General features: G+C 42.6%; 2 protein-coding genes across 7 annotated transcripts in view; both read right to left on the bottom strand.

The window, feature by feature from the left end:
• Positions 1 to 134: 134 nt before the first annotated feature.
• Positions 135 to 11,428, bottom strand: LOC139929524 (secretory carrier-associated membrane protein 2). 2 transcript variants are annotated; one of them, XM_071922448.2, is made up of 9 exons: positions 11,250 to 11,428; positions 8,809 to 8,886; positions 8,552 to 8,638; positions 6,787 to 6,916; positions 5,866 to 5,994; positions 4,805 to 4,964; positions 3,793 to 3,894; positions 3,059 to 3,176; positions 135 to 2,141 (listed from the first exon to the last, which is right to left on the bottom strand). In XM_071922448.2, the coding sequence occupies exons 2-9, from the start codon at positions 8,809 to 8,811 to the stop codon at positions 1,995 to 1,997; spliced, it is 876 nt and encodes a 291-aa protein (XP_071778549.1). In that variant the 5' UTR covers positions 8,812 to 8,886; positions 11,250 to 11,428; the 3' UTR covers positions 135 to 1,994. The 2 variants fall into 2 exon arrangements, with proteins under 2 accessions (XP_071778549.1, XP_071778545.1); XM_071922444.2 differs by lacking the exon at positions 11,250 to 11,428 and adding an exon at positions 9,847 to 9,981.
• A 447-nt stretch (positions 11,429 to 11,875) lies between these two features.
• The window catches only part of myo9aa (myosin IXAa), a 112,127-nt gene continuing 98,459 nt past the window's right edge, over positions 11,876 to 25,543 (bottom strand). For 2 of the 5 annotated variants that reach the window (XM_078288297.1, XM_071922450.2), the window contains 20 exons: positions 23,436 to 25,226; positions 22,975 to 23,074; positions 22,503 to 22,718; positions 21,260 to 21,357; positions 20,958 to 21,088; positions 20,490 to 20,713; positions 20,058 to 20,174; positions 19,489 to 19,677; positions 19,019 to 19,069; positions 18,684 to 18,795; positions 17,679 to 17,740; positions 17,184 to 17,376; positions 16,898 to 17,026; positions 16,605 to 16,710; positions 16,368 to 16,499; positions 16,011 to 16,134; positions 14,834 to 14,851; positions 14,297 to 14,505; positions 13,901 to 14,043; positions 11,876 to 13,524 (listed from right to left, as the gene is read on the bottom strand). In XM_078288297.1, coding sequence (XP_078144423.1) covers positions 13,019 to 13,524; positions 13,901 to 14,043; positions 14,297 to 14,505; positions 14,834 to 14,851; positions 16,011 to 16,134; positions 16,368 to 16,499; positions 16,605 to 16,710; positions 16,898 to 17,026; positions 17,184 to 17,376; positions 17,679 to 17,740; positions 18,684 to 18,795; positions 19,019 to 19,069; positions 19,489 to 19,677; positions 20,058 to 20,174; positions 20,490 to 20,713; positions 20,958 to 21,088; positions 21,260 to 21,357; positions 22,503 to 22,718; positions 22,975 to 23,074; positions 23,436 to 25,226 — 4,651 coding nt within the window. In that variant the 3' untranslated portion in view covers positions 11,876 to 13,018. The remainder of the gene's footprint in view (positions 13,525 to 13,900; positions 14,044 to 14,296; positions 14,506 to 14,833; positions 14,852 to 16,010; positions 16,135 to 16,367; positions 16,500 to 16,604; positions 16,711 to 16,897; positions 17,027 to 17,183; positions 17,377 to 17,678; positions 17,741 to 18,683; positions 18,796 to 19,018; positions 19,070 to 19,488; positions 19,678 to 20,057; positions 20,175 to 20,489; positions 20,714 to 20,957; positions 21,089 to 21,259; positions 21,358 to 22,502; positions 22,719 to 22,974; positions 23,075 to 23,435; positions 25,227 to 25,543) is intronic. The other 3 variants (XM_078288254.1, XM_078288279.1, XM_071922451.2) reach the window with 3 other exon arrangements.

The following is a 25,543-nucleotide window of genomic DNA, read 5'->3' on the forward strand; positions in this document are numbered from 1 at the left end:
CTGAGGTTACACCTAAACAAACTACAGTGATTCAGAGTGATACAGTAACGAAAAATCTGATTTTGACAGTGTATATTCACAATTAAAAGTGTAAATAAATAGCTAACTAGTAGCTAACAAATAACTAGCTAGGAGCTAGTAGTAAATAGCAATACAACTAGCCTACTGTACCTGCTGTGACTAAGACTGCAACATGTTCATTAATACAGTTCAAATGTCAGTGTTGTGGTGACTTTTGTCTGCACTGCAGTTCCTATGGCTGCAAACTTACTTCAGACAAATGGTCATCAATAGATCAATTAAATGTTCTTTCAGCTCATTAATTCACTCACGTCACTTTATTAGTAAATATGTATACTTTCTCTACCATTTAATTACTTGAGCCTTCTTTTCAGTAGTTTACCCTACAGCAGCTTCACATAAATAAACCATTACCACATCTTTAATTCTATCACAGTATAGCTCCATACTATGACAGAAAATAACAGTACGGTATTATGAACAACTCAATACGATGTCCCAACTTTCCTGTCAGTGTACCATTTTAGTTAAATCATCATGTCTTCATTTGACCATCTTAAGATGTCTTTGTCTCACTTCATCTAGTTCAGTAACCTGATTAAACAACAGTAAAAAGAAAAACCTTCATCCCTTCACCCTTCATTAATAATCAGCTTATTCTATACAGTACTATACACATGAAAACTTTAAAAAAAACTGCTGAATATTTTCAAACAGCAATACATTCAGACATACAGCAATTCCTTTTATCAGTAGTGTAACATGTTCTATTATTTAAGTGTATTGACCTTTGATTCTCAGTTCCATACAATTTTCAGCCCACATCCCATTTTGAAGGCATCCTGACAAAGGAGCCACTTGCCTGAGAGGACAGTAAGTAGAAAGGAATCACAACATAGTATTATAAAGAGTATTAAAGTGTGTATAAGGCAGAATGATAGATCGGTTACCCTGGAGAGTGCTACATGCTGCCGTAATGATACAATAAAAATATGAGTACATTATAAAAGGGATTAATCATTTACTGGCAGAAAAACATTCTCACGTCAAGTTTGCTTATACAAACCTTTTGTGCAGACGCAGTGTTTGCACTTGAGACCCGGGTTCATTTTAGACCTATACATTATTTCTACAGTAACAGTTAAAGATAGCACAGTCCTAATACTTTTCAACAGCACCCTTTTACCCACAGACAAAAAAACAGTGACAGGATTTAGATAAATGTACTTTCCCCAAACCCCAGCCCTTTTCAGTAGTGCACCTCAGATATTTTTACACTGTTATATATCATCAGTCTGTGATGCTCAATGCGTCTAGGAGTTATTTTGCGATGAAGTTATGTAATTTATCTTTTTGTTGTACCCACTTTCCCTCAACCTGCCTCGCCTACTTCTACTTCAGTTAGTGATTTCCTACATTTCCCAGAATGCCTTTCGACAGCCCCCAGAGAACGGGTGTGAACTTGTTGCATTCAGCTGTGGGTTATGCCTGTAGCTGGAGAGAGCGATAACGATAGTACGATGTAGACATTCTGGGCAAGTAATCATATGCAGGGACTACTAGCCTGTTATTTCTATTAAAATGTTGGTTAGTGAAGAGTGAAGACAACTCACTAGACTGATCTGTGGAGCATTAAGCGGCGTTCACATGAGCAGTTGTGATTCGATAAAAAGGACACTATCCCATGTATTTCAATCAGACCGGTGCGTTGACATGGATTGACGGAGCGCAGTGCGTGAAAATATTGCAACCCAGTCCGTCAAAAAAGTTGAAACTAGTTGAACTTTTGACGGAGCGCAGGTAAATGTCATCCGCTAACAGACATCTTTTTTTTAAATTTTTTATAATTTCAATAAATAAGCAAACCCCCATATAAAAATGAATAGCCATTGAAGAGTATTGGGACATGGCTATGTTGGTGAAAGAAGAGACTAGTTGGAAGTGTTAAGTATCCTGGGAAAGGTTGTGCGATCCTAGTTCCCCTGGAAGGCTCCCTGGGCAGCGGAGGTGGCGGCGCTGGTTGCAGCGGTCTGGAAGGTTCGGTTGGTCAGGACGCCCTGGGAGAACTCCACCTGGGCCTTGGTGAAGCTGGCCCCCGTCCTGCGGTACTTAGAGTGGACCTGGATGAATGGGAAGAGGGACACAGGTTAGTCTACTCATAACATAGTCCACTCTCACTTTGAACTTCACCTATAGGCTCCATCTCACTGAAGTATTTTCAAAATGAGACAACATTTAGAAACAGTTCCTATACAGTTCAGTCCATGGTATACTTGCTGCAGAAACAAATCTCAGCAGGTGTGCATCGACAACAGAACACATTTGCATAAAAAATGAAGCGCCACACTGGTTTCGGACTCCACAGAGTGTGCAGGCTTGCTGGGCGAAGTAGTCAAATTCGTCGAACACCGTCCATCAGCTTGTAACTGTCTGCAATTTGTCTAAAATATCATAATTAGTTGTGTTGCCTTTTGGAAAAGCATCTCAATTTCTGCACAATTATGACCGATCAAACGGCTTTGAAATCCAAATTCTCATATTCCCTCAGCACTTTCACCACAGCTGTTGTTGTTGTTGTTGTTGTTTTGAGTTTTTGTCACTGCTATTTTCGGTCTCCCTAGGTTATGGTTACCTCTTTAATCTTCATGCACCCACACTGATGTGGAGTATAAATAAACAATATGAAGTTGCAGTGAGTATACACAAATTTGTATTCAGCACCATTTTTGACTGTGTTTCTATTTCAGGCAAGTTCGGCTTCAGTGTAAGTATACTGCTGCCTTTAGTTTTGTTTCCATCATATGCACAGTATAGACTGCAAGGTGTACAGTCCTATACACTAAAATAACACAATGTGCCACCGTACCATCCTTTCTCATGAGGCTGTCAAACTGCTTAGCATCGTGTGGCTCACTTCACCCACCAGGAGAGACGGGGTGCATTCAACTTTAAATGGTAACCAATTCAACTGCAAAGTACATCACATGGATAGTCACATTTAAAAAAAAAAATTTGTAGAATGTTTATGCTACTACACCATTTTCAGTAGGATGATGGCCAGGGTAGCATTAACGGTGAAGAAGCCTGCCACCACCATCATGACCACAGCCACAGGCAGGTTGCTACCGATCATGGAGATGGAGGAGATCCAGCCACTGTCAACAGCACAGACACAAACAAACACAAATGACTGTGTGTCGTTTCACACTTTCACTACAGAGAATGTGTACTGTTCATCAACACGGTATACAACAGCATTTGTTTGGTGTTAAAGAATAGCATTGACAAAAATTATAAACCATGCACAACAAAATTCTTCATATTAAAAAAATGGAGCCAACATGCTAAACTACAGCAGTAACCAATGGAAGCATGAAGCTTGAAAATGTGAATGATAAATTGAAAAGCCTACTATATGAAGGAGAAAAGGAGCCCAGAGAGAGAAGATCCACACACCTACAAAGTAGACCCCCAGACAAGTTAGGGCAGCAGGAATCTGTCAAAGAGACGGCAAGAGAGGAGATCCAGGACAGGATCCACACACAAACACACAAACACACACACAGGCGTGAATAGAGAAACAAACCCATGCATACCCACATCTAAATCTACCCCAAGCAGAACGCACACACTTTATTCTCACTAATGAAAACAGCTACCCGTTGTTAGTGGTGAACGACAGTCACATGCATCACACATCACAGCACACATTCAGGCTTTCACCCAACATGTGGATTATGATTCACTCTGAGGCCGAAGGCTCCCACTGACCTGTTGCCCCACTTGGGGATCCCCACACTTTGGATGATGTACACTGCCACTTGGAAGAAAAACACAAAAAAGAAGAAAAAGAAGCTGAAGGAGCTGTCAGACCTGGGGAGGAAAAATAAAACACACAAAATGACATGTTACTAATGTAATTTTAGATTTAATTGATTTATTTATTACCATTTAATTTCTATCAAGGAGACTCGCAAAAGAGCACAGCTGCTGTGTAAATGTCACAAAAATTGAGAAGAATAGAATCTAAAGCAATAATCTTCAACTTTTGGTTCAATATGAGATATCCACTAAAAGTCACAACTACTTTAACAAAATTATTTTTGTCATGAAAGCAAAATTCATTTCAGGAAAACATTTAAGTGTTTATTGATCTTTCGACCTACACCGACAAAAAGGTAGCATTTTTGAAGATGAAAGCAAAGCATCATTTTTATTTTTTAACCATTGAGGGCCAATTTTCAAGTAACATTAAAAAAATAAATAAAAAAAAGGATGCATATTATCCCATGGTCTAAATGTTGTTTCAGAGGCTTTTCCAATCTACCAAGAATTAAATTCTAGGGGAAACACCAAATACCTTTTAATTTTTTGGCCACAAAAAAGGTCAAATTAAGATATTGAATATCAGCAAAAAAATACTGGATGTTGGCAGTTTCCATACAAAAATATTATAATAATATATTGGCATTCAAAAACTAATATCGGTTGAACTCTACTACACGTTTAAAGACGACCCCTACACACTTCCTCTAACCCCTCTGGTTGAGAAATGGCTTGGGCTCTGGGGGCGTTCACAAAGTTTTATTCATGTTTATATCCAAAAAAAACACACTGTAAACTTGTCTGCCCGTACATCTCCCTGATTAAACTGCTTGTACAACAAAACAGTTACATGTTCAGCTAGTACTGTATGCAATGGCATACAAGCAATATTTCACCATCATATCAATATGTATTGAGAAAACCAACAAAGCAGCAGCGGGTTAGTAAAACAGCGTACCTGAAGGCCTTGTAGACGGGTCTGTACCAGCAGATGAAGGAGACAGGAGTGAAGAGGATGAACCAGAGGATGGACAGACCGAAGTCCACGCCGTACTGAGAGTCTGCTGTGAAGTAGGCCAGGCAGGCCAGCACGTTCAGGAAGAGCGTGGCGCTGTGGACTGGAGACACACAGGGAACCAATGAGCTGCACTGAAGACGGTGGACTGGGAAGCGCCATTACAGGGGAAACTAGGGAGAGGTATATAGTGGTTCATCTGAAGCACAAAGGTGTGAACCAAATACAACAAAATTAAAAGCAAGATATGAAAATATATACTGAACGTGCGTAACTGTTGGAATTTCCTTGTTGATACATGTAGTTGGAATAAGTTCATTACCTTGATGTAGGATTTCAATACATTTCAGTGTTGTCAACATTTCATTTTCTCATATAACCTCCACACCTGAAGGCTTTGGATAAATTTAATTTTAACTTTTTACCTCTGTACTAGGTAAAAAGTCTAGATTTTGACCTATATGTATTTTATAGAAAAATCACCACACACTTGACTACCATCTTTGCTAAGGTGCTAAAGGCCGAAATAAATCAAAATAAAGGATCAAAACATCTGCACACTTAGGTCCATGTGAGTTTCTCTACTTTGACCTATAGGTATTTTAACAAGATTTAGAGTCTAACAGCCCCATGACGTTGAATTTTGTGTAAAAAAAATCCCTGCCAGGAATCGAATTTAGGTCTCCTACTTGAGAGTCTGCAGTCTAACTCCCTGCGGGCCACGTGAGCCATAAAGTGGTGAACAGAGCGACCGACCGACAATGCCATCCATAGAGGAAAGCTCCGAAAAAGGAAAGGTGAAAAATATAAAGCTAAAAAAAAATCCTTGTGTTCCTGAACCCGCAATACAACACCATACAGTAGGTGTCACCTGGATTGGTTTTCATACTGACAGCGCCTGGCAACTACAGCAGGTCATCCAAACTATCAGTGACTACACTTTTATTTTCCAACATGATATTAATTGTTGTGTAAGGAGGTCAGTTTTGCAGGGTGTTACTCACACATCCAGAGGTAGTACATTCTCTTGCAGATCCTGCGGTAATCCTCGGGGATTTCCTCCTCAAAGTCCTGGTAGAAGCAGGGGTTCACAGGCAGGAACTTGGGGAGCGGTGGCCAGTTGTTTTCTCGGGCTGACACACAAACATTTCACAACTGGATTCACAGCGTGCAAATTCTTATGGTTCACACGTATGTAGTATGTATACGTGATGTAACTACTTAGAATGCCACTGTACAAGTAGAGTAAAGAGTAAAGTACTGTCCATCTGACTATATATATGTATAACAACATGGCTAACCTTATTATACAGCAGATTAGAAAAAGCTGTATAGTATTTGAATGGTGTACTTCAGAACCAGTAAGATAATTATTTTCATTATCGATTAATCTATTGATTATTTTCAGATTAAATGATTAATCATCTAGTCTATAAAATGTCAAAAATAATGACAAATGCCCATCACTAGTTACCAGAGCCCGAAGTGATTCTTAACATTGTTTAATTAGTCTGACCAGCAGCCAAAAAAATCCAAAGTATTCATTTTATAATGATTTGAAACAGAGAAAAGCAGCAAATCTTAGCACGTGAAGCTGTAACCAGCAAGTGTTTGGTATTTTTACTTGAAAATGAATCGATTATAATTTTAATAATCGACTCATTTTCTGTTGATCGATTAATCAGCTCATCGTTTCTAGGGATGCACCGATGCCACTTTTTCAATGCCGATACCGATTATGAGTATGAAAGTTTAAGTATCGGCCGATACTGAGTACCGATCCGATCCATTACTTTTACTGAACAGTGCAGGCTTACTTCCTTTCGCTTTCGGTATCAGATTTTAGTCTTGGGTAAAATCTCCGATACCGATATTCCATTTTAGCCTGGTATCGGTGCATCCCTAATCGTTTCAGCATTACTCACCACCAGCGTTCAGTACTCTGCCTATAGTCCTGTTCTGCAGCTCCTGCTCTTTCCGCTCGAGCTCGGCTGCTTTCTTCTCCAGCTCCTCCTGCTGTTTGACCAGGTTGGCCTGGGCGGCAGTCGCAGTCGCCTGGTGGATGATGGAAGAGCGACAACACTGTATGCAGCATCTTCACCGCTTCATTACAATTCTCTGCCATGTTTTTCCCCCAAATTATCTCTGTGATGGGAAATTAATTTCTCGCCTGTATGCTCTGTAAATAAGACAGCAGCTCCTAAGACTGAATTTTACCGAGACTTGGGGACCCTTCTGAAACTTGGAACACATGGAAACACTCCTGTATTGTAAGCATCTGCCCTGCTGAAGTGTCCTTGAGCAAGACACTGAACTGCAACTGGCTGCTGTTCTGTAGCTGACCCTGACCTCTGACCTCCCTGTGGAGGGGGACAAACGAAAAGAGAATTCTCCTACAGGCATCACCAGCACAGCCATGTAAATACAGAAACAGCACAAACAATGTATTCTAATTGTAGAACACTTCAAGGAACATAAAACATCTTCAGAGCAGGCTTCAGAGGAACAGCAGACACATGATAGTAGAGCTGCAACGATTAATCGATTAATCGATTAATCGATTAGTTGTCAACTATTAAATTAATCGCCAACTATTTTGATAATCGATTAATCGGTTTGAGTAATTTTTTAAGAAAAATAAGTCACAATTCTCTGATTCCAGCTTCTTAAATGTGAATATTTCCTGGTTTCTTTACTCCTCTATGACAGTAAACTGAATATCTTTGGGTTGTGGACAAAACAAGACATTTGAGGACGTCATCTTGGGCTTTGGGAAACACTGATCAACATTTTTCACCATTTTCTGACATTTTATAGGCCAAACAACTAATCGATTAATTGAGAAAATAATCGACCGATTAATCGACAATGAAAATAATCGTTAGTTGCAGCCCTACATGATAGTGGTGTTTTGTTCTAAATATTTTGATGATTTCATTTTCACTGTTCACAAATCACTTTACACCAGACTCATGTTGACTTGCTGAACATTAACCAATGTCTGCTGAAGGTCTCAGGGATAACTAAGATTTGACACATTTATTTAAAAAGTATTTAGACATATATGCCTATCTGCATGATAGTTCAATAACTACTTATATTTCACAGTCCAGAATTTAGCACTGTTCACACAATGCTATGAAGCATGTTCCCTAAAGCCTTTGAGTAGAAGCATCCTAAGCATTTTATTTCTCTAGAAATACCATTTGTTAATAAGCAAGTGGTACATACTTCTCAATTGTGAGTGGTAGTCCAACAGACACCATGTAGTAAAGAGACATTTTGAAACTCGTAGTTTGATAACAAATTCATACATATTATCCCTCAGGCAGCTATTATTCTGTTATTTACTTGCTTACTACACCATATGTGGCTTTCTCAGTGCTCAATCATACCTGCATACCTTACAGCCCTCTTGTACTGACTTGTTGTCTGGTCCCAACTACTATCTTGCCTTTAATTACTAACTAGATTGAAGCAAATTTAAAGTCAAAGCAGCGGTGTGTCATTGGTGTCTTCATCTTCCTCCTTCTTGGACACTCAGAGCCACTATGAACTCCCACTGAGGGATTTGTCCACAGTAACCTGTGTACTGGTGAATTAATCTCTACTGATGTTTCAAAATGGCTGAATCTCATTTTATTCCAAATCCTTAATTTGTGTGTGTGTGTGTGTGTGTGTGTTGCTCACCTGTATGCTCTGCTCCACTGAGGTCTGTAGTACAGCAGGTTGAGATGTGGCAGCAGAGATGGGGATGGTCGTGGCGGTGTGGTTTTCCTGTGAAACAAATTGAAGCGCATCCAATACTGCTTATTTGAATCATTAAGTTTCCACCTAATGATGGCACATGCATCATATTAGTAGATATTGGTATTAGCATCACAAGCAGTCTCAGTGAACATGTGCCATATCAACTATCAAAAGGTGACAAAACCAGAGGAGCTAACCATTCCAGTTGCTGAAAATGGGTTGAATTCCCCAACGGTTTCAGTCACTCCGCTGGTGGCTTGTGTGACTGAGGCATCCTGAAACAGAGAGACCACAGGCAGGCTTGATAACTTGGTGTTATAATGTACTGTTGAGAGGCTCTGGCCCCTAAAACTCTTTATTTGGTGCTCAGTGTGCAGCAGGCAGTCTCAGAGACGTCCAGCCCCTCCAGGAGTCTGACGCTACGTTAAGTATTAATAGACTCCTGGCCTCAGGGAAATTTTGTCTCAGTGAAGACACAATTTCTTGGTTTTGAACAAACAAAACGTGTTCTTACTTTAAACAAATGTTTCACATAGGGATACACTATGTTGGCCCACATCTACTGTGGCCTATAGCTATTAGATCTGAAAACACAAGGACATGATCTCATATTTACAGTGGCTTAATGTATAGTGCAGGTAAAAAAAAAAAAAATAAAGTTATAATAAATACATTTATCAAAACAGAGTTCGAAAATGCTTTACAAGATAGTTCAAAACGTGAACAGAAAGAGAGATGGAGTGCTAAAGGGCAAATGCACATAACTAAAACAACACTAAGAATAAAATATGCTTTGTTGTTGAGGTAAAAGGAAGCCTAAATGAGCGCCTTTAAAACCATATTCGGCATTTAGCATCAGGATTTCAAAATTATACTCTGGATAATGGACAAAAACCTTTTGGTTTCGTTCAATGGCGCGATGAAGAGCAATCCCACTTGGTGATGGTCAGATATCAGCAGGCACCTGCAGGCCTGCTCACCTGCTCAGGTGAGTCCATCGTCCCACACACCGACAAAACACCTGTCCCACCAGTTATCCTCACAAACACAATTGGATCGCAACTTGTCAAACTTCATGATAATGTCGATTCTGAGCCAGGAAATGCTGAGGCCAAACCCAGCAACCAACCAAACAGGTTTTGGTTGCAGCATATCTTTTTACAGCCTTTACTAAGACGCAAAAGGCTTTTTAAAAAAAGTCAGCTCGCGCATGACGGTGTGAATGAGAGTCTCACCTGGAAAGGATTCACATCCACCGGATCTACGAAGGGGTTGCTGTCAAATCCCGACATTTTTAGGGAAAGTGTATCTTGCCTGAAATAAACAAAACGACAGCTCCTGTCGCCCCCGTGGCTGCTGCTCCTGCTCTTGCTGGTGCTGTGACACTGGGCCTCTGCGCATGCGTCACTCGATAGGTGGACTGCGTCACCAGAGGCAGTCCTGAGTCATTTCTAATCAATTAGCTTTATTTTTAGAAATAAGGTCAATTTGGTTTCAAACGTGTGGTTCTCGTGATAGACTAAATTACATCCATCCATTTCTGATTTAATAGAAGCTCTAGTTCACTATGGTAACCGAGCTAAGTGTACTGTTTTCACTTTATACTGTCTTTTGTCCTTTAATGACACGGTTCAAGTTAGACATTTAGTTGCCTTCAGGTGCTTTCAGAAATATGGCAATTACGAGTTGTGCGCACATAAACGAAGGAACAAAGTGGATAGGACTGGGAAAGTTGGATTTTTCCATGATACCAGAACTGCCGAGACATTTAGAGAGCCGTGAGCATTGGAGCCGTGTCAGCAATTCAATTTAAGTCAATGCATAAATCAACTTTGGGCTAATAAATCAATTAAAAAATAATTTGCCTGATGCACATTTTCTCCTCTTCATTATGCCGCTGCAACATAAGGTGGCTACTTGTGTTACAGGGTAAATTTTATTAAAATTTCCTACAAACAGCACCTTGAATACGAGAGCCAAAAGCCGATTACGAGGCGCACTTGAAGGCAGCATTTCTATGTCAACCAGAGCCCCAGATTCTGCTGCGAGGTTTTTGTCCAGGCTACATATTATTCTTCTCGCTTCCCTGAAAGCCTTGGGATTTAAGATTTTACTGATCACTTTCGATGCTGGCGAGGTGTTGCCCCTAGTTACACCTCATAACTTTAACCCTTTATGAGCAGCTGTATAGGCTGATGTACTTCATTACTGTTCTGAAGTCTATTTATGGTTTATTTTGGCACTTTTTTCATTATTATAATTGATTATAATAAATACACTTGGTACCATGCCAAAACAAAACTAGGTATTTTTTTAGATTCTTTACATAGGAGGTATGGGAAGAGTTTCAATAGCTGTCATTTCAGAAGTAGGCTAGACCATGAATGTAAACATTTTATTGCAAACATGTCTACTTTCACCAGAGGCAATTCAAAATGGGCTCCCAACCACAGACTGTGCCATCTTCATATTAAAGAAAAATGCAGCAGACACATGACCCCCTTGGTTGAGCAACACTCACTCTTGTAAGCTCAACAGTCAAAAGGCTTTTTAGGAGAGAGGAGCAGCACTTGAAGGATGGAAAAATGGAGAGAGAGGCCAGGCAGCTACACAAGAAAACACAAGGAGCTCAAATTACCTGTCTGTCTAAGAGGAAGAAGAGGTGTAAACTCGAGATCTGATTTCATTTCCTGGAAGGAGGCAAGAGATTTCCAAAGCAACACTGAGGCATTCTGGCACTAGAATTAAACATCAAACCCGTACTTATCAAACCTTTTGATGATAAGGTAGGTGTAGCACAGCTGTGTGGAGGCCCCGCCCTGCCTGTGAATGGTACTGGAAACACTGACCTAAGATATTAAAAAAGCCTAGGTCAGCTCATAGGTGGGGCCCATTGCCAGCATAATAGTTTTGTGCGCTTGGTTAAATATACCAGTCATACCAATCATACCGGAGAGTGACTATGAACTCATTCGTTCTGCAGTGGTGTGACTGATGACTTTGAATCATTGTAATTGGCCTGTGAAAATGTCAGTTCCTCTTGGATTATGTAATACTTTGATTAGTATTTAGTTTATTTATTAGTGTTTTCTGTCTCAGTGCCAAACATTCAGCTAGAATGTGGCATCTACTTTGCCATTGTTGCCAAGTGCAATTAATAAGAAAGAGTCAACTATTCCAACACAATTATCTGACATTATTAATAAAACCCACTAACAGTGACAAATGCATATACATATTCATTAATAAAGACAAAAGACGAGATGATTTTATGTTCTTGTTTGGTTGCTATTGAGCAAACACTGAGAGACAGGGGGTGGGGGTGGGGGAGGGGTGGAGTGTAACAACAGGGTTTCAAGAAAAAAAAAAATGGCATTTTTGTCCACTATACTGTACATACTGAACTGTACTGTACATTACAATTGTTGTATGGCTGTTAAGCAGTGAATGCAGGGATTTTATACACATCCAACATTCTTTACAGAGCTGGGATCCCCTTGGCTGGAATACACACCAGCTAACTTGGTCCCTTTGATGGCGGTATTTCCCTTGGAGGGGGGAAAAAGCAGCACAAACTTAAAACACATGAAGTGGTTTTCTCACGCACACATACAGTCACGCATGAGCGCACGGCACATGCACACGCACACATAACTCAGCCATTGCCCAAATCCATACATCTCTGTCCAAGATACTCAAAAGATAAATATTTGACTTCAACTACCCAGCAGTTACTGGTGTTCCGGCTTTGTACAGTATTTATACCTGTATAATATAGTTATATAGAATTATAGTTTCTGTGACATTAAAATTTATTAAATAGGCTTAAGGGAAAAAATAAATTTGTAATAACAGAGCAACCACTGCTTATACTGATTGTTATGAACTGTAAACTTATAAAGCAGCTAATGATTGTGAGCTCTCTAAGTTCTCGGAGACTGCACCGTCAGCGGCTCCGCTGCCTGATTTCTTCTCATTCATCGTAAGCACACTACTTTCTGCTTTTCAGCTCCGGAACGTTCCCTGATGCCGAGTGGTCTTCCACATATTCCAACATTCCCTTTTCTCTGTCCTCCTGCTCAACGTGTCTCCGCTTGGCGCCGAGTAAAGAGCTGCCAAGGCACTGTGAGAGCGTGGGTGGCAGCTAAGTCCACAGAAGACGAGCCCTTCCACCGACCGGTTCCTGTCCCTCCGCCAAACGTCTTCCCCCTCTCCCATCTGTGGAGGTGGAAACACTGTACATGGCACTTGGGGGACAATTTCTGCAGACTTTAACAAAGAAAGGCTAAGCAGGAGTGCTTTGAGGAGGGGAGATGGGCCGCCATCGCGCGCCCCCCCCCCCCCCCGGGAGAGCGTGTGTGCCTGCCAGGGAGTTGGATAGGGAGTGCTTTGGTGTCCCAGTGTCCTTCATACCATGAACTCGTTGCTGCCGTACAATACCAGCTGCTGGGGTAAATCTGGTGGGTCCCTGCTGTGGCCACTGCCTTCTCTGGGGTGCCTCTGGGTTGAATGCTTGGCCCCCTTAAGTTTCTGTTTGCCCTTGTCCGGATTGAAGGTGCCTCGGCTGGTAAACTGGGGCCTTTCCTCATATGCGGCGTCCTGCTCGGCCGTGGGGCTGCTGTCTAGGCTGTCGTAGCGAGGGGCTTGGGCCTGGGCCTGGGCCTGGGCCTGGGCCTGGGCCGAACCCGAGCCCGAACCCGCAGAGGGAGACTTGGAGTGGAAACGAAAGCGCCGGGTGGTGGCAGAGGAGGAAGAGGAAGACTGATGGAAGTGTGACGTGGAGGAGAAGGAGGAGACGGTGGAGCAGGAGTCCACAGAGTCCAGGGAGTCCGGCTGCCGTCGGAGAGCGCGGCGTCGGGGGCCTTTCCCCTCGGATCTGCGAGGCCAGGCGCCAGTCAGCATTGGACCTCTCTCTGCAATGGAAGAGTTAAGAGTTTTATTAAGAGTTTTATTTACTTTTTTTTTTAGGGATGGGATGATATGCTCATCTCACGATACGATTCGGCACACGATATGGGGTTCACGATTCAATACAACCACGATACGATGTAATAAATAAAAGTTCAATGACAACAATGTATGACTGTGCAGATTTAGGTTTATTTCTGAGACACAAATCTTTCTAGCAATGGCACTGGCTTGGATATATTGTCCCATCCCTACTTTTTTTCCCCTTTCTTCCTTCTTTCATTCCGTCTCACCAGAATATTACTACACATAGGGAACACTTGGCAAACAGGTTTAGTGAGTTACTGTACTGTATGTGTTCCTGTATTATGACAGACATACCAGAGAAGTCAGAGGTGGTTCCCTCAGAGTCCACGTTGAGGTTTTCAGAGCTGTCGGCTGTACCGATAGATGCCTCTGACTCCAGGGTTTCATCATCTGATGCTCGTGGCTCCAGGGTCAGCATCTCAAAAGTCAACTCCTCTCTGCAGGGGCAAACATTATCCAGATCAACCAGTGAGCTGAATACACATCATTATACAGGTCAAACAGTGAAAATACACATTCACACACGACTTGTTACCATTATTCCAGAATGTTTTTGTCGACCATACACTCTTTTCTTCCACCACAGTTATTCTTGTCATACACAGTTATGTGGCTTAACAATTTTGAGTAATTACACTTCATGTAACATTTCCAGCATTAAAAAATTTAAGTGTAGTGAAAAGTCTTTACTTCTCTTTCTGCAGGCTTTCGATTTGCTCTGTCAGCACTCTCTCCTCCTGCTGCATGACTGCCTGCTGATGCTCTGACACCTCGGGCTCCAGCCCCGCCCCCTCCTCACCCCCGCTCTCCTCCATCACAGCGTCTGTCACCGATGGTAGCCGGGGACTAACCGGAGGCGAGGGTGTGTTGTAGCTTAGTCGCCGAATATGGCCTTTGCCCTGGAAAATGAATCATGGGAAGTTGTTGTCTTATACTGCATAGATTGTGGCTCAATAAAGGGCCTAATATAAGTTTAATTGGTTCTTGTCTAACACCAACACAACAAGTACAAAGATGACAAGACCTTGATGCGAATATTACATTTGTGGTCTATAAATAAAAGCACTTAACTAAAATTCCAGGAAAACAGCGACACACATTTCACCACTTTCAGCAAGCAGCTATTTGTTCACACATGCAGTTTCAGAAGCACATAACACAACCAGTCAAGCAAACGACCCATCAAACCTAAAGACGGATACGGCACAATGATATGCACAACTTTACCTTTTTAGCTGCATTTGGCTGCATAGCGCAAAAGTGAGAAACAAGGAGAATAGGAATCAGTAATGCCAGGTTCTTAGAGGTAATGTTAGTGGTTTTAATAATGCAGTATCAAGATCTGTCAATGCTAGCAACCATTTTTTCCCCCTCAACAGATCTTATCCATGCCAAATGGCAAATGGCTGCTAATGCACATGTTTATGTGGGAATCCTTACTCTGCTGTTAAAAGTTAAGCCAATAGCAGCAAATTAAGTTTAGAAATTACATAATAGATGGTAGATATTTTCTGGGGAAACGTACAATGAGTACAATTTCTCCCAAGAGTTAATGAGAAAATATGTTGCTTATTAGCTTCCACAATTTTATCCTGAGAATGTAATGAGGAAAATAAAAATCACATTTTTCAATTTCCTATTTCAGGACTCAAGTGAGATTGAGACATTGGTCTTAAAATTTTTCTTAAAAACCCAAAATGATTTGAGTGAACACTGTGCTGTGAACATGGCAAAAGAGGCTTGGAAATCATCATCACGTGTTTGAGCTGAAAACGCAGTCAAAAGCAGACGACCATAGAATATGCTGGCAGTGTGCGGTGTTTGCGTTCCATACTCCACACAGCATAATCTAAATCTAATCAGCAGCAATTGCATGATTACATTATGTCAATGTCTTGAACTTCCATCCACAAGAGACAGTTACAGAATGCAGCCTGACAAAGAGGGGGAGATGGAGGGAGAGAGAGAGAGAGAGAAAGGGAAACAAAGACTAAGTGGAGTCATGACTCATGCTATGGGGATGGAGCAGGTAGACGTAACATTAGGAGAGATGAGACAGAATGTGCAGTGATCAGTACCACAACAACATGACCACTAGATGATTGGTTGGGGATGTAATCCACTGTTGTGTGTGTATACATACCGGGGCCAAAGTGCGCGCTATGCTCATAAATCTAACAGCTATTAGTACAGGTTTCTGGGTAAAGGAAAGGAAAGGTTAGGGAGGAGTTATAGCAAAATGACTTAGAGAGAAGGAAAACAGGAGCTAGCATAGTACTGAAGGAGTGTTTTAAGATGGTAGTTTTAGCGGTGATGCCACTGTAAGTAAGTGATTCATAACGAAAGGTAAGGTAAGAACAATCTGGTCTGATAATGGTGGTATTAGTCATATATTTGATCTTACCATTGATCTTCGAATGAGAGTCAGTCTGCACTTGGCCTTATTCTCAGCAAACTCCAGACTATTGATGTCCTTTAGTCTGGCTCTGTACTTATTCATCTGTTCGCCAATGATAAGCTCTACACACCTATGGGGAGGCAACAAGAGACAAAGTTACTTTAGAGGGACTGGAAATATTTCCTGGTGACATTGCAAAATGAGTTAAAGTAGTTTAAGTTAAAATACAAATAGTATTCATCCAAAAACACTTATTGGTCCTGTTCCAATTGTTCTACACAGCATTATTTGTACGTGCTTCACATTTGCCCTCAGACAATAAAGTCATAGCACTTATTTGGGACCCATAATGTGTATTCTTACGCTGTGGTCTTGCCAATGTCCTGGACACTCTGCAGTGGGTCGATGGTGTCAGGACAGCGCAGGATGCAGGGGGCAAACACTATGGCCAAGGCGTTAGCGGACATACGGTTTGTATCTTCTTGTAAGGCAATCCTGGAAGCACAAAATCTGTATTAGAATAGTCTAATAGAGAGGAAATAAAGTAGTGCCGTGCATTAATTCTACTCTGAACATTTCATAACAGCATATTTTTATTACCTGACTAGATGGAATATGAGACGTTCCAGGGTGTTTAGGTGAGTTCTGCTTAACTGGTCAATAACCGAGTACACGCCTCTGATCACTTCCTTTTTATCCTGCAAACCTGGAGAAGCAAAGACAAACCACACATTTAATTTTATGGCATCCTCTCTAGAACATATCTTCTGCTGTTCACAATATTAACTGGTCATTGCGAGGCATTTAAGGTATTTTTTCCCTATGGAAATCACAAATCATGTTTAGAAAATTAATTAAATAGAATGAAATAGCTTGGAATTTTGAGTACTTACCCATGGCACGTAGAAACTCTTCATACAGCTCAAATGTCATCAGAGGATTGGGCAGGTCTCTCAGCCACTGCTTAAAAACACTAGCGATAACATGGATGTTGTAGTCATCCAGATTCATGTTGTCCACATCTGTATGGAACAAGGGAAAATTCAAAAAATTCAAGCCACCACTTTGAATTAGGATTCACCTTCAGCCATTTTCTGCCCATTCTCCTTAGTCTAGCTGGCCAGCTGGCTTCGCTCACCTAATTGTCTATAGTCTTTTGCAGCTGCTTGCAAAAATTACCTGTGTCAAGCCCCTGCTTGAGTTCTTTGATCTTATTGGTGGAGCCAGATTTTCGGTAGATTCCCTCGGTGTAGAGGCCGTGCATCTCAATGTAGTTGATGAGCTTCTCCACTACCAGGGGCACCGTCCTCTCGTCGTTGGTCAGACGAGAAACTTCCACTCCGAACTGTCTGGAGGAAAGCTCCGGGTCGAACTGTTCACAGACACAAACATATAAACTGTCTCATAAGCCCACAGACATGCGTGTGTGCACATACAGACACATGCACACGGCAACACACACAAACATGTATGCAGACACTTGCAAAACAAATATTTAAAAAATATGCGAAATGAGTTCAAAACAGACATACACTCAGCAACAGCTAAGGTTTGTCTTTTAAGTGCATTAGGAAACAGAAATAACGCTACAGTACCTATATAATACTAAACCTACAGCAACACAATTGATGTCATGGGATGTTATTGTGCGGGGACACAATATGGCCGACTTACCTTCTTACTGCATTTGGTGGTCATCTTCTGGCAGCACTTTCGGTGGCAGGCGTACCGGCACACTGGATAAACACAGCCAGAGAAACCAGACAAGTCATTCCCATTCTCCACAGAAAGACAGTGCCTCCGCATTATTCATCAAAAAGTTTGGACAAAAGAGAAACGTTATCGCTGGAGAGACCAAAGCGGCATTGGCCGGCATGAAGAAAACATCCTGTGTGAAGAAAGGACAACTGTGTGGGGAAAGCTCTGGAGAGACGGAGCCACAGACCCCATGAGTCCAGTTGAAAACAATCTGATTAGGGCTGAGGAGGGAGAGAGGGCGGGGCTCGCTCTCAGGCCAGGGTGAACAGAGGACGGCCAGAGACGTGGTGTGTGTGTGTGTGTGTGTGCACGCATGTGAGTGTCTATGTGAAGGAGAGAGGTATGCGTTTCACTCGTGTGCATGACTTAGAATAAAGATAAAACTTAAAAAGATTTGCCTTGAGAAGCGATTTCTTTTACAGCACCGTGTCTGACAGTAAATACATTTAAGATCACAATGCTGTACTCAATAATATGGTTTTGGTGACAATAGAACAGTGCTGGTGGTTTAAGTGTGTGTGTACACATGTGTCCCACACTCACTTGGACATCAGACCTTTCAATGACTGTTTGGCGAAATTCAAGGACTAAAAATTGACATGTTATTGGTCAGAATTAGACATCATAGAGGCCTTGTTTTTTTTTTTACTCATGATCTTGTCAAGTCAAGAAATCCTGGTGAAATCATTAATTTTAAAACTGCTGCTGTGTCAACACAAATCTCCATCACAGGGTTTTCCTAGGATGAATAGAAGTCCAGAGAGCTGAGGCATAGATGGTATAATTTGATTAAAAAAAAAAATCAAGTACTTTCAAGGCCATCCATTCATTGTCAAAAACGTTTATGGCCTTACTTTATTTTTGTCAAATCCACAAACTTCCAGGAATTTTCAAGGCATGGTGTTTTGCTTGCACACTCACGTTTGCAGACACAGGCGCGGTCCATCATCCAGATGAGAGAGGAGCAGTATTCACAGTATGTGGGGATGCTGTACTGGGTGGACTTGAAGATGTGGCCGTTGTGCTCCTCCACCTACAGAGAGCAGCAGAGCACAGGGTCACTTGGAGTTCACTTGGATATTTCCATCCACTTATAATTCTTTTTTTTTTTTGACAGCCCATTCTATTCCGGTCACTGGTGTACTTTTTTTGTTGTTATCTTTCTAAAGAGCAAATGGCGGACTGGCTGTTAGAGAAAAGTCTCGTCTTTGTCCCGTACTGAACATGATAATCTACTAGACAGGGATGTGACTTACAATGTCAGCGTCTTTTTTCCTCCTCTTTTTGCGTTCAGGTTTAGGTACCTGCTGTGAAAAAAAAAAAAAACACAGACCATCAACATATATATATTCATTAGTTATTTTACATAAAACGTTAACCTGATGTATACATTAGCTAAAATCCCAAATATACAAACTCTTGGAAACCAACAAGCCTCAAAACAGACTGTGACGTAGTTACAGCCAAATGAGTAACTACTCTCAAATCTCCTTGGAGATGTCAAAAAATCCCCCATACATTTTTTTTACATATTCCTTACACATCTTTGGGCACATCTAATCACTGTGCAATGTATTTGTTACAGCAAACTACCCCAAAAAATAGATATGGGAACTTTTGCATAAAGGGGAGTAAAACTCTGAGTTCTCTAAAAAAAATGCAGAGACATTTTCACATTTTCATTGCTATTCAACTAATCCGGAGGCTGTTGTAGCAGTAGCTGTACCTTGCTGAGCGTGCTGTCCAGGGGCTTGTACTCGGTCATGAACTCATCCAGGAAGACCTTGAAGGTGTTGACCCACACTTTGACGGGTGACTCGCTCCAGTCCCTCTGTTCCTGTCGCATGGTCTTCTCCAGGATGTGCTCAAACAGAGCGTACAGGTCCTTGTAGCGGATACTCTTCCCATCGTCCATCTGGGGGAGAAGACGGTGGGATCACAAGAAGAGCATGGCGCATAGAGTTCTGCTTTAATCCTATTATTGGAGGAATCTACTGAGTTTCATATTTGCCTATAATGGAAGAGTTCTATTCCAAAACACTATGTATCTATTAAATCATATCAAGTTAATCATTCAATATCTCTAGATCCAGTATAGGTGATCCAGTTTATAAAACAGCTTTGTTTAATCACTGACTTAAAGTACCTGCTTTCATATAAAAAGTAACATGATTCGTTTTGATTTTGTGCTTCCAATCATTTTGTCAGAGTAGGTGTCGCTGAAACAATTTCATTCCAAAATGACATAAATTTTAAATGTTCGTTCCACTAGGTTTGTCAGTGAACAGCACTAACCGCCAGAGCTGTGGAGTACGAGTTGAAGATGTTGAGGCGGAATTCCTTCAGAGCCTTTTTGAAGACGACGTCCACCATGGTGTCCTTCTTACTGTCCTCCGTGTCCAAGTCATTGATCTACATTATGAGACCACAATCAACTTAGCGGGAATAAGCACAAAGTGTAACCATAAAAAGCTCAAGAGAAATAACTCCTAATACCTGCATTCCTCCAAAGATCAACACTCAAATTCAAAACTCCATTGTCTCCTCCTGAGTAAATTTATATCCCGGGTCCTCCATGTGAGGAAAATTATATGTTGAAGTAAAACTGGAAGCATGTATGCCATGTAACCTACATGTGAATTATATATCGGCATCCTTACATTCCTTATGTGTATCAAGAGAGTTAGAGAGTAACCAGAGAGAAAGAGAGAGTATGCGCGACTATACCTTCTTCATAAGGAAGTCGTTCATGCTCCTGTAGTCGTTGGTGCAGGTGAGGATCTGCAGTGCGTCGTTCTGCCACTGGGCGGGTTCCAGAGCCACGCTGCTGATCTTGACACTGCGCCTTCGCTTCACCTTGGGAGAGGGATCCTTGTTCTCCTTCGAGTCCCTGGAGCCCCGATCCAGTGTCAGATCTGGGCTGCAGGGGGGCGACATGTTCTCCTGACCTGCTGTGAGGGAGGGGAATGGAAAACCAGTCAGTGACAAACCAGTGATAATGCTTCAAAACAAAGGAGGTAGTACAAGGTAAGGTTACATTCTGTGTGTTTGGACTATATGGAAATCCTTGACCTCATCTGAAGCTGATGTTATGTTAGAGTTGGGCCTACCTATGCTAAAGATGTATGGATTCAGAGTACAATAAGACACTTTGGATCAAATGCCAACTATATGTTTTGCTTCTGGATAACCCACCCTCTCCCAGCAGTGGCCCAGTGTCTCCATAGTCTCCATCCAGGGAATCACCGCCACAAATCAGCTTTTCTCGGGACGCCTTCTTCTCCCCATGCTTGGTCTTTCCCCAGAAACGCATCTTACCACGAACCCTGTTGAGTGAGACAACAGAATTTGAAGATCAAACCTGGCTGCAATTTATGGGGCAAAAAAAGAAAATCCTTGAAATGGTTTTTACCAAGGCCTAGAAATAAAGAAATGAAATATTTGGGGACTGAAAATCAGGGTCACTGAAAATGTTCTAGCAGTGCTGAGGAACAAACCTTCCATCTTGTGAGTTCTTGCGCAGCGTGTCCACTTTGCCCAAATCTCCGGATGACATAGCTTTGTGCATCTTCTTCTGCTCCTCAGAGCTTGCAGGCTGAAACATCATTGGGTAGAATAACATGTTAAGGACATAGTTAAGTTGAGCAACAGCCTCTACAGTATATGTAGTTGTGTGTGGCTTATTTTATGATCTGAAGACACAGGTTCTAGCCAGTAGATGGCAGCATCACATCACTGGAGCAATATGTTGCAGCACACCCACTGACATTGTACATAAAACAAGAGCTTGGACCTCTTCAGAGTAATGTTATTGTAAATGCACATGCTGAGCATGGCAGTGCAAAGTAATATCACTACAAATAGTCGGATTTTAATACCACCTATCAATGAAAGCAAAAGGTCAGTTCAGAACAAATTCATAATATTCACAAGTGCATAACAGTATGAACACTAACAGCTGACAACCTATGACACAATGGATAAGTCATATTTTTCCAGGAAAAGAATAGTAACTGTTAAGAGTCAGGAGGAATATGTTAATTGATAAAAAGGTCAAGGGTGAGTGATGACCTTTAACCCGGATTCCCAAGGTTTGACTGATGAGCAGTGCTACAACTAAGAGAGGAAAGTTAACCATGTGACATGCAAGGATTGTTAACCAGGGGGAATAAAGCAAGGAGAAAGAGGGAGAGAAAATCTCTGTTACAGCTGTGAGAGGGAGAGAAGAAAAGCCAAATCAAGTTAGAACAGCAGCTAAGTGAAAGGGTTAATAATGGCAAAGTTTATGTTTGAGCGAAAAACACATTTCTGAGTCTGTCCTGCATCTGTGATGGATGAAGTAAAGTTTTCCAGTTAACGGTTATATAATATTTCCCGACAAAGATTAAATTGGGGGTTGTCAAACCAATACAAGAACGTATTGGGTTTTAAAGTGATGTTGGGCTGCCTTGGATCCATGTCTTTTTTTATTAAGTATTTGCATCATCTTGTTATGCTGATATGAATTATAGTGTTGATGTTTCATCACACAAACACCAATCGAACAGGGATTTCAGAATGTGTCTTCCCCTCTTACAGTATCATCGGAAATACATCATTTTAGAAAACAGAAGATTTGGTTGAAGCTCAGTTTGAGTCAGTGAGAGGTGTAGCGTAGATCTATACTGTCTCTGCTGAGGGGGTTAGCCATGTCAAAAGAACCTATAGAGAGCCATTGCTGGCTTGGTTGGGGCCTGTTACCATATCAGAGTCACTGAAACAGGATTCTCCTAAGCCCGCCTCAGTGGAGCTCTGTTTGGAGAGGGGTAGTGTGTAATGGCGGGGGCTGAGGGAGCTGTCGCCATCATAGTCATCCTCGTCAGAATCGCCCCCAATCGAGAGGATGGGGGCGCGGGTGAGGAAGTCGGAGCGGGTCCGTGCCATTCGGGCTTTCTTTTTGTGGCCCGCTCTGCCAACCTGGAGTTTACCAGAAGTGATAACAACATGTTTAAAACGGTGATGACCTTCAACGCTGCCTGTGGAAGAGCTTTGGTGCATTTACTTCTTCATGTAGCTCAGCAGTGCCGCTTTTTACTGTAAGTTGGGGAGCTATCCTGTCAGCATTCATTCATTCATGCACAAATACAAAAAAGTCACACCTGCAAACTTGCAAACAGGTGTTTTATGTCTGTTTTTTTAGAAAAGCAACCACACACTCTGATAAATTGCTCACCTCTCGTACTTTTGGTCCTTTAGAAGGCTTGGAGACTGATGAGGGTCCCTCTTTGGGAATGGCTGCAGGCGTCTCTTGAGTGACAGCATCTTTGTCAAACCTGAAAAGCAAATAGTGAAGAGGAAAACGTACAGAGAAAAATGGCAATATTATTAATGTAATAATTCCTAACAGAGAATTCACTATGTGGCAACAAAGTTCAGATATATGGAAGAGGATTAGGGCCACATGTGAAAAATTTGAGTTCTGAGATCAACCTTAATCTTAATTCTGATTTTTTTGTCAGAATTCTGACTTTTTTCTAAGACTTCTGAGACTAATCTCAGAACTCAAATACATTTTTCACATGTGGCCCTAATCCTCTTCCGTACAGATATGACAATTAATGTGTTATGAAATATACACCAAAACAAAAATGAATATGGGGGGCCAACAAACCAGTGATATGATTCAATACTCACTTAGCAAATGTCACCCTGTCCTTTGGTGAGAAGAAGATCTTCCCTGGCTTGTCAGTCATACTAACTGCGGTGCCCTGATTAGCGGGTGCCTTCTTGGCGGGTGCTCTCACCCTGGTTCCTCCTCCGTCTCTAGACTCCAGGGTGAGTTTGGGCGCCCAGCCATCAGCAACAGGCCTGCTCTCCTTGCGCCTTTCTCTGGGAGCAGAGGAGGCTGGAGGAGGCAGCTGGGGCTGAGGGGCGGCAGCCTGGATGTCTACCCCAGGGGGAGGGTGCACTGATGGGGCAGTGGACTCCGAGTGGGTTCTGGTATGAGGAGCTAGCGCTGGACTTCTCTCAATCAGCAGAGAGCTGGGTCTGAGGGGCTTGCTGGAGGTGGCGGTTCCTAAACTGGTCCCACCCTGCCGACTCTGCTGTATCCTGTGCAGAGCCTCTCCCCTTTGTTTCTCAAACATGTCTCTCTCGTACTGGGCGAAGAAAAGGCGCTGCCTCTCCAGTACTTCTTTCTGCTGTCTTATCTGCTCCATCATCTCCCTCTCATTCTGCTGCTGCTGGTTACGCTGCCTCTCCTCCTTCTCCTCGTTCAATCGCACCAGCTTCTCCAGGACAGCCAGGTTAGCCTGAGGGACAGGAGTGGAAACAGGGACGGGACCTTGAGGCACAGGAGCAGGGCCTGGTTTCTGTGGCGATGGTGTCAACTCCCCTGTCTGGGCTGACTCATCTCGAAACTCTACTGGGGGACGGACCATATCACTCAGCTCTTCGCTTAGTGGGGTTTCTTTCTGCATACTGATGACCACCACCACCGGTCGCCGTGCTGACTCTCGCCTTTCTTTGAGAGGCTTGGTGATGGTGGTGGTGGTTGTGGAGACAGCTGCCTCTGTGTGTTGTCGTGGCTCATCAGCAGGACGATGGGTGATGGCTGAGCTGCCCTCACTGGCAGGGACGTAAAAGGTAGGGAGGTAGTTCTCGATTTTGGGCGGATGTGTGGTAGACGGGGCTGCCATTTTGGGCTGGCCCTGGCTGCCTGGGGGGGCAACAACATCATAAACTCCAGTCCTAGGCAGTTCATCTGGTTTCGGGCTTGTTGAGAAAACTTCCACAGCGGGCTCCAGCACTGGAGCTACTGAGACGAGAGGGGAGCCAGGGTCTTCATCGTCCAGCTCTTCTACCGTCGCCCTGGGTGGCTCCTCATCCATGCTGAGAAGCTCAAAGCTGCCCTTGGAGCTTTGGCTGTCAGGTGTGCCTTGGGGTGAACGCAGAGGCGGGGTGACAGGGGGCACCAGCTCTGCAGACCAGCGCCTCTCCTCGGTGGGGGATGAGGATCCACCACTGGTCGCCCGGACCTTGAGGAGCTCCAGGCTGAACTTGGCCTGTTCCAGCTCTCTCATCCGCCGACTCTCCCTCTTGGCCCTGGTGGTTTTCTGGCTGGGCTCGTCAAAAATTCGGGTCCTCTCTCGCACCACCACTGTAGCTGTCGAGGTTGAAGCCGTTGCTTCAGATGACGCTCTGGATGAGCTCTCTCTTGACCTGGCATGTAGCCCTTCTTCTCTTCCTACTCCTTCCTGCTGTGGCTCCTTTACTGCCCCCTCGTGGCCGCTGATCATTTGGAGGCTCCTTTCCCGTTCCTCGTAAGAGCGGTCCTCCCACCTGCTGAGGTCCAGGCCCATGATTCTCTCTGGCGACGACTCCTCTTCTTCTGGCGAGAGACTCGTCTGACCATTCTGTAGCTGAAGCAGCTTCTCCTGCTGCTCTTGCTTCTCCCTCAGCCTCTGCTCTTTCAGTCTCCTGAAGCTGTCAATCAAGAAGGCATGGTTACACGTTAGCCAATCAATGTAAAATGACTTCCTTGAGTATCAGTTTAGATAGTCTCGAAAATCCTGAAAAGCTTTCTATGACAATTTTTTTTAATGTAGACTGCCTGAAGTGTATTCACCAAAGTGCCAGACTAATAAAAGAATTCCTGCTCTCAGCAGCTCAGCTGATTGTAGAGCTACTTTGTGTTGGGTTGCTTGCGTAATGACGTGATCTTACCAAGAGACCGGGCTGTTAGCACACTGAACAATGACCAAATACACTGCATGAACTGTGTGCAACAAAGCTTAATCTGG

This window comes from Centroberyx gerrardi, chromosome 1 (genome assembly GCF_048128805.1).
Source record: "Centroberyx gerrardi isolate f3 chromosome 1, fCenGer3.hap1.cur.20231027, whole genome shotgun sequence".
In the NCBI taxonomy this organism is placed as follows: Eukaryota; Metazoa; Chordata; class Actinopteri; order Beryciformes; family Berycidae; genus Centroberyx; species Centroberyx gerrardi.

Excerpts from the sequence above, each read along its gene's own strand:
- LOC139929524 (XM_071922444.2), bottom strand. The coding sequence starts at position 9,903 with ATGTCGGGATTTGACAGCAACCCCTTCGTAGATCCGGTGGATGTGAAT. Across the intron at positions 5,995-6,786 it reads CAGAGTACTGAACGCTGGTG|CCCGAGAAAACAACTGGCCA; the intron begins GTGAGTAATGCT and ends TTTGTGTGTCAG. Across the intron at positions 2,142-3,058 it reads CCATCATCCTACTGAAAATG|GTCCACTCTAAGTACCGCAG; the intron begins GTGTAGTAGCAT and ends CCATTCATCCAG.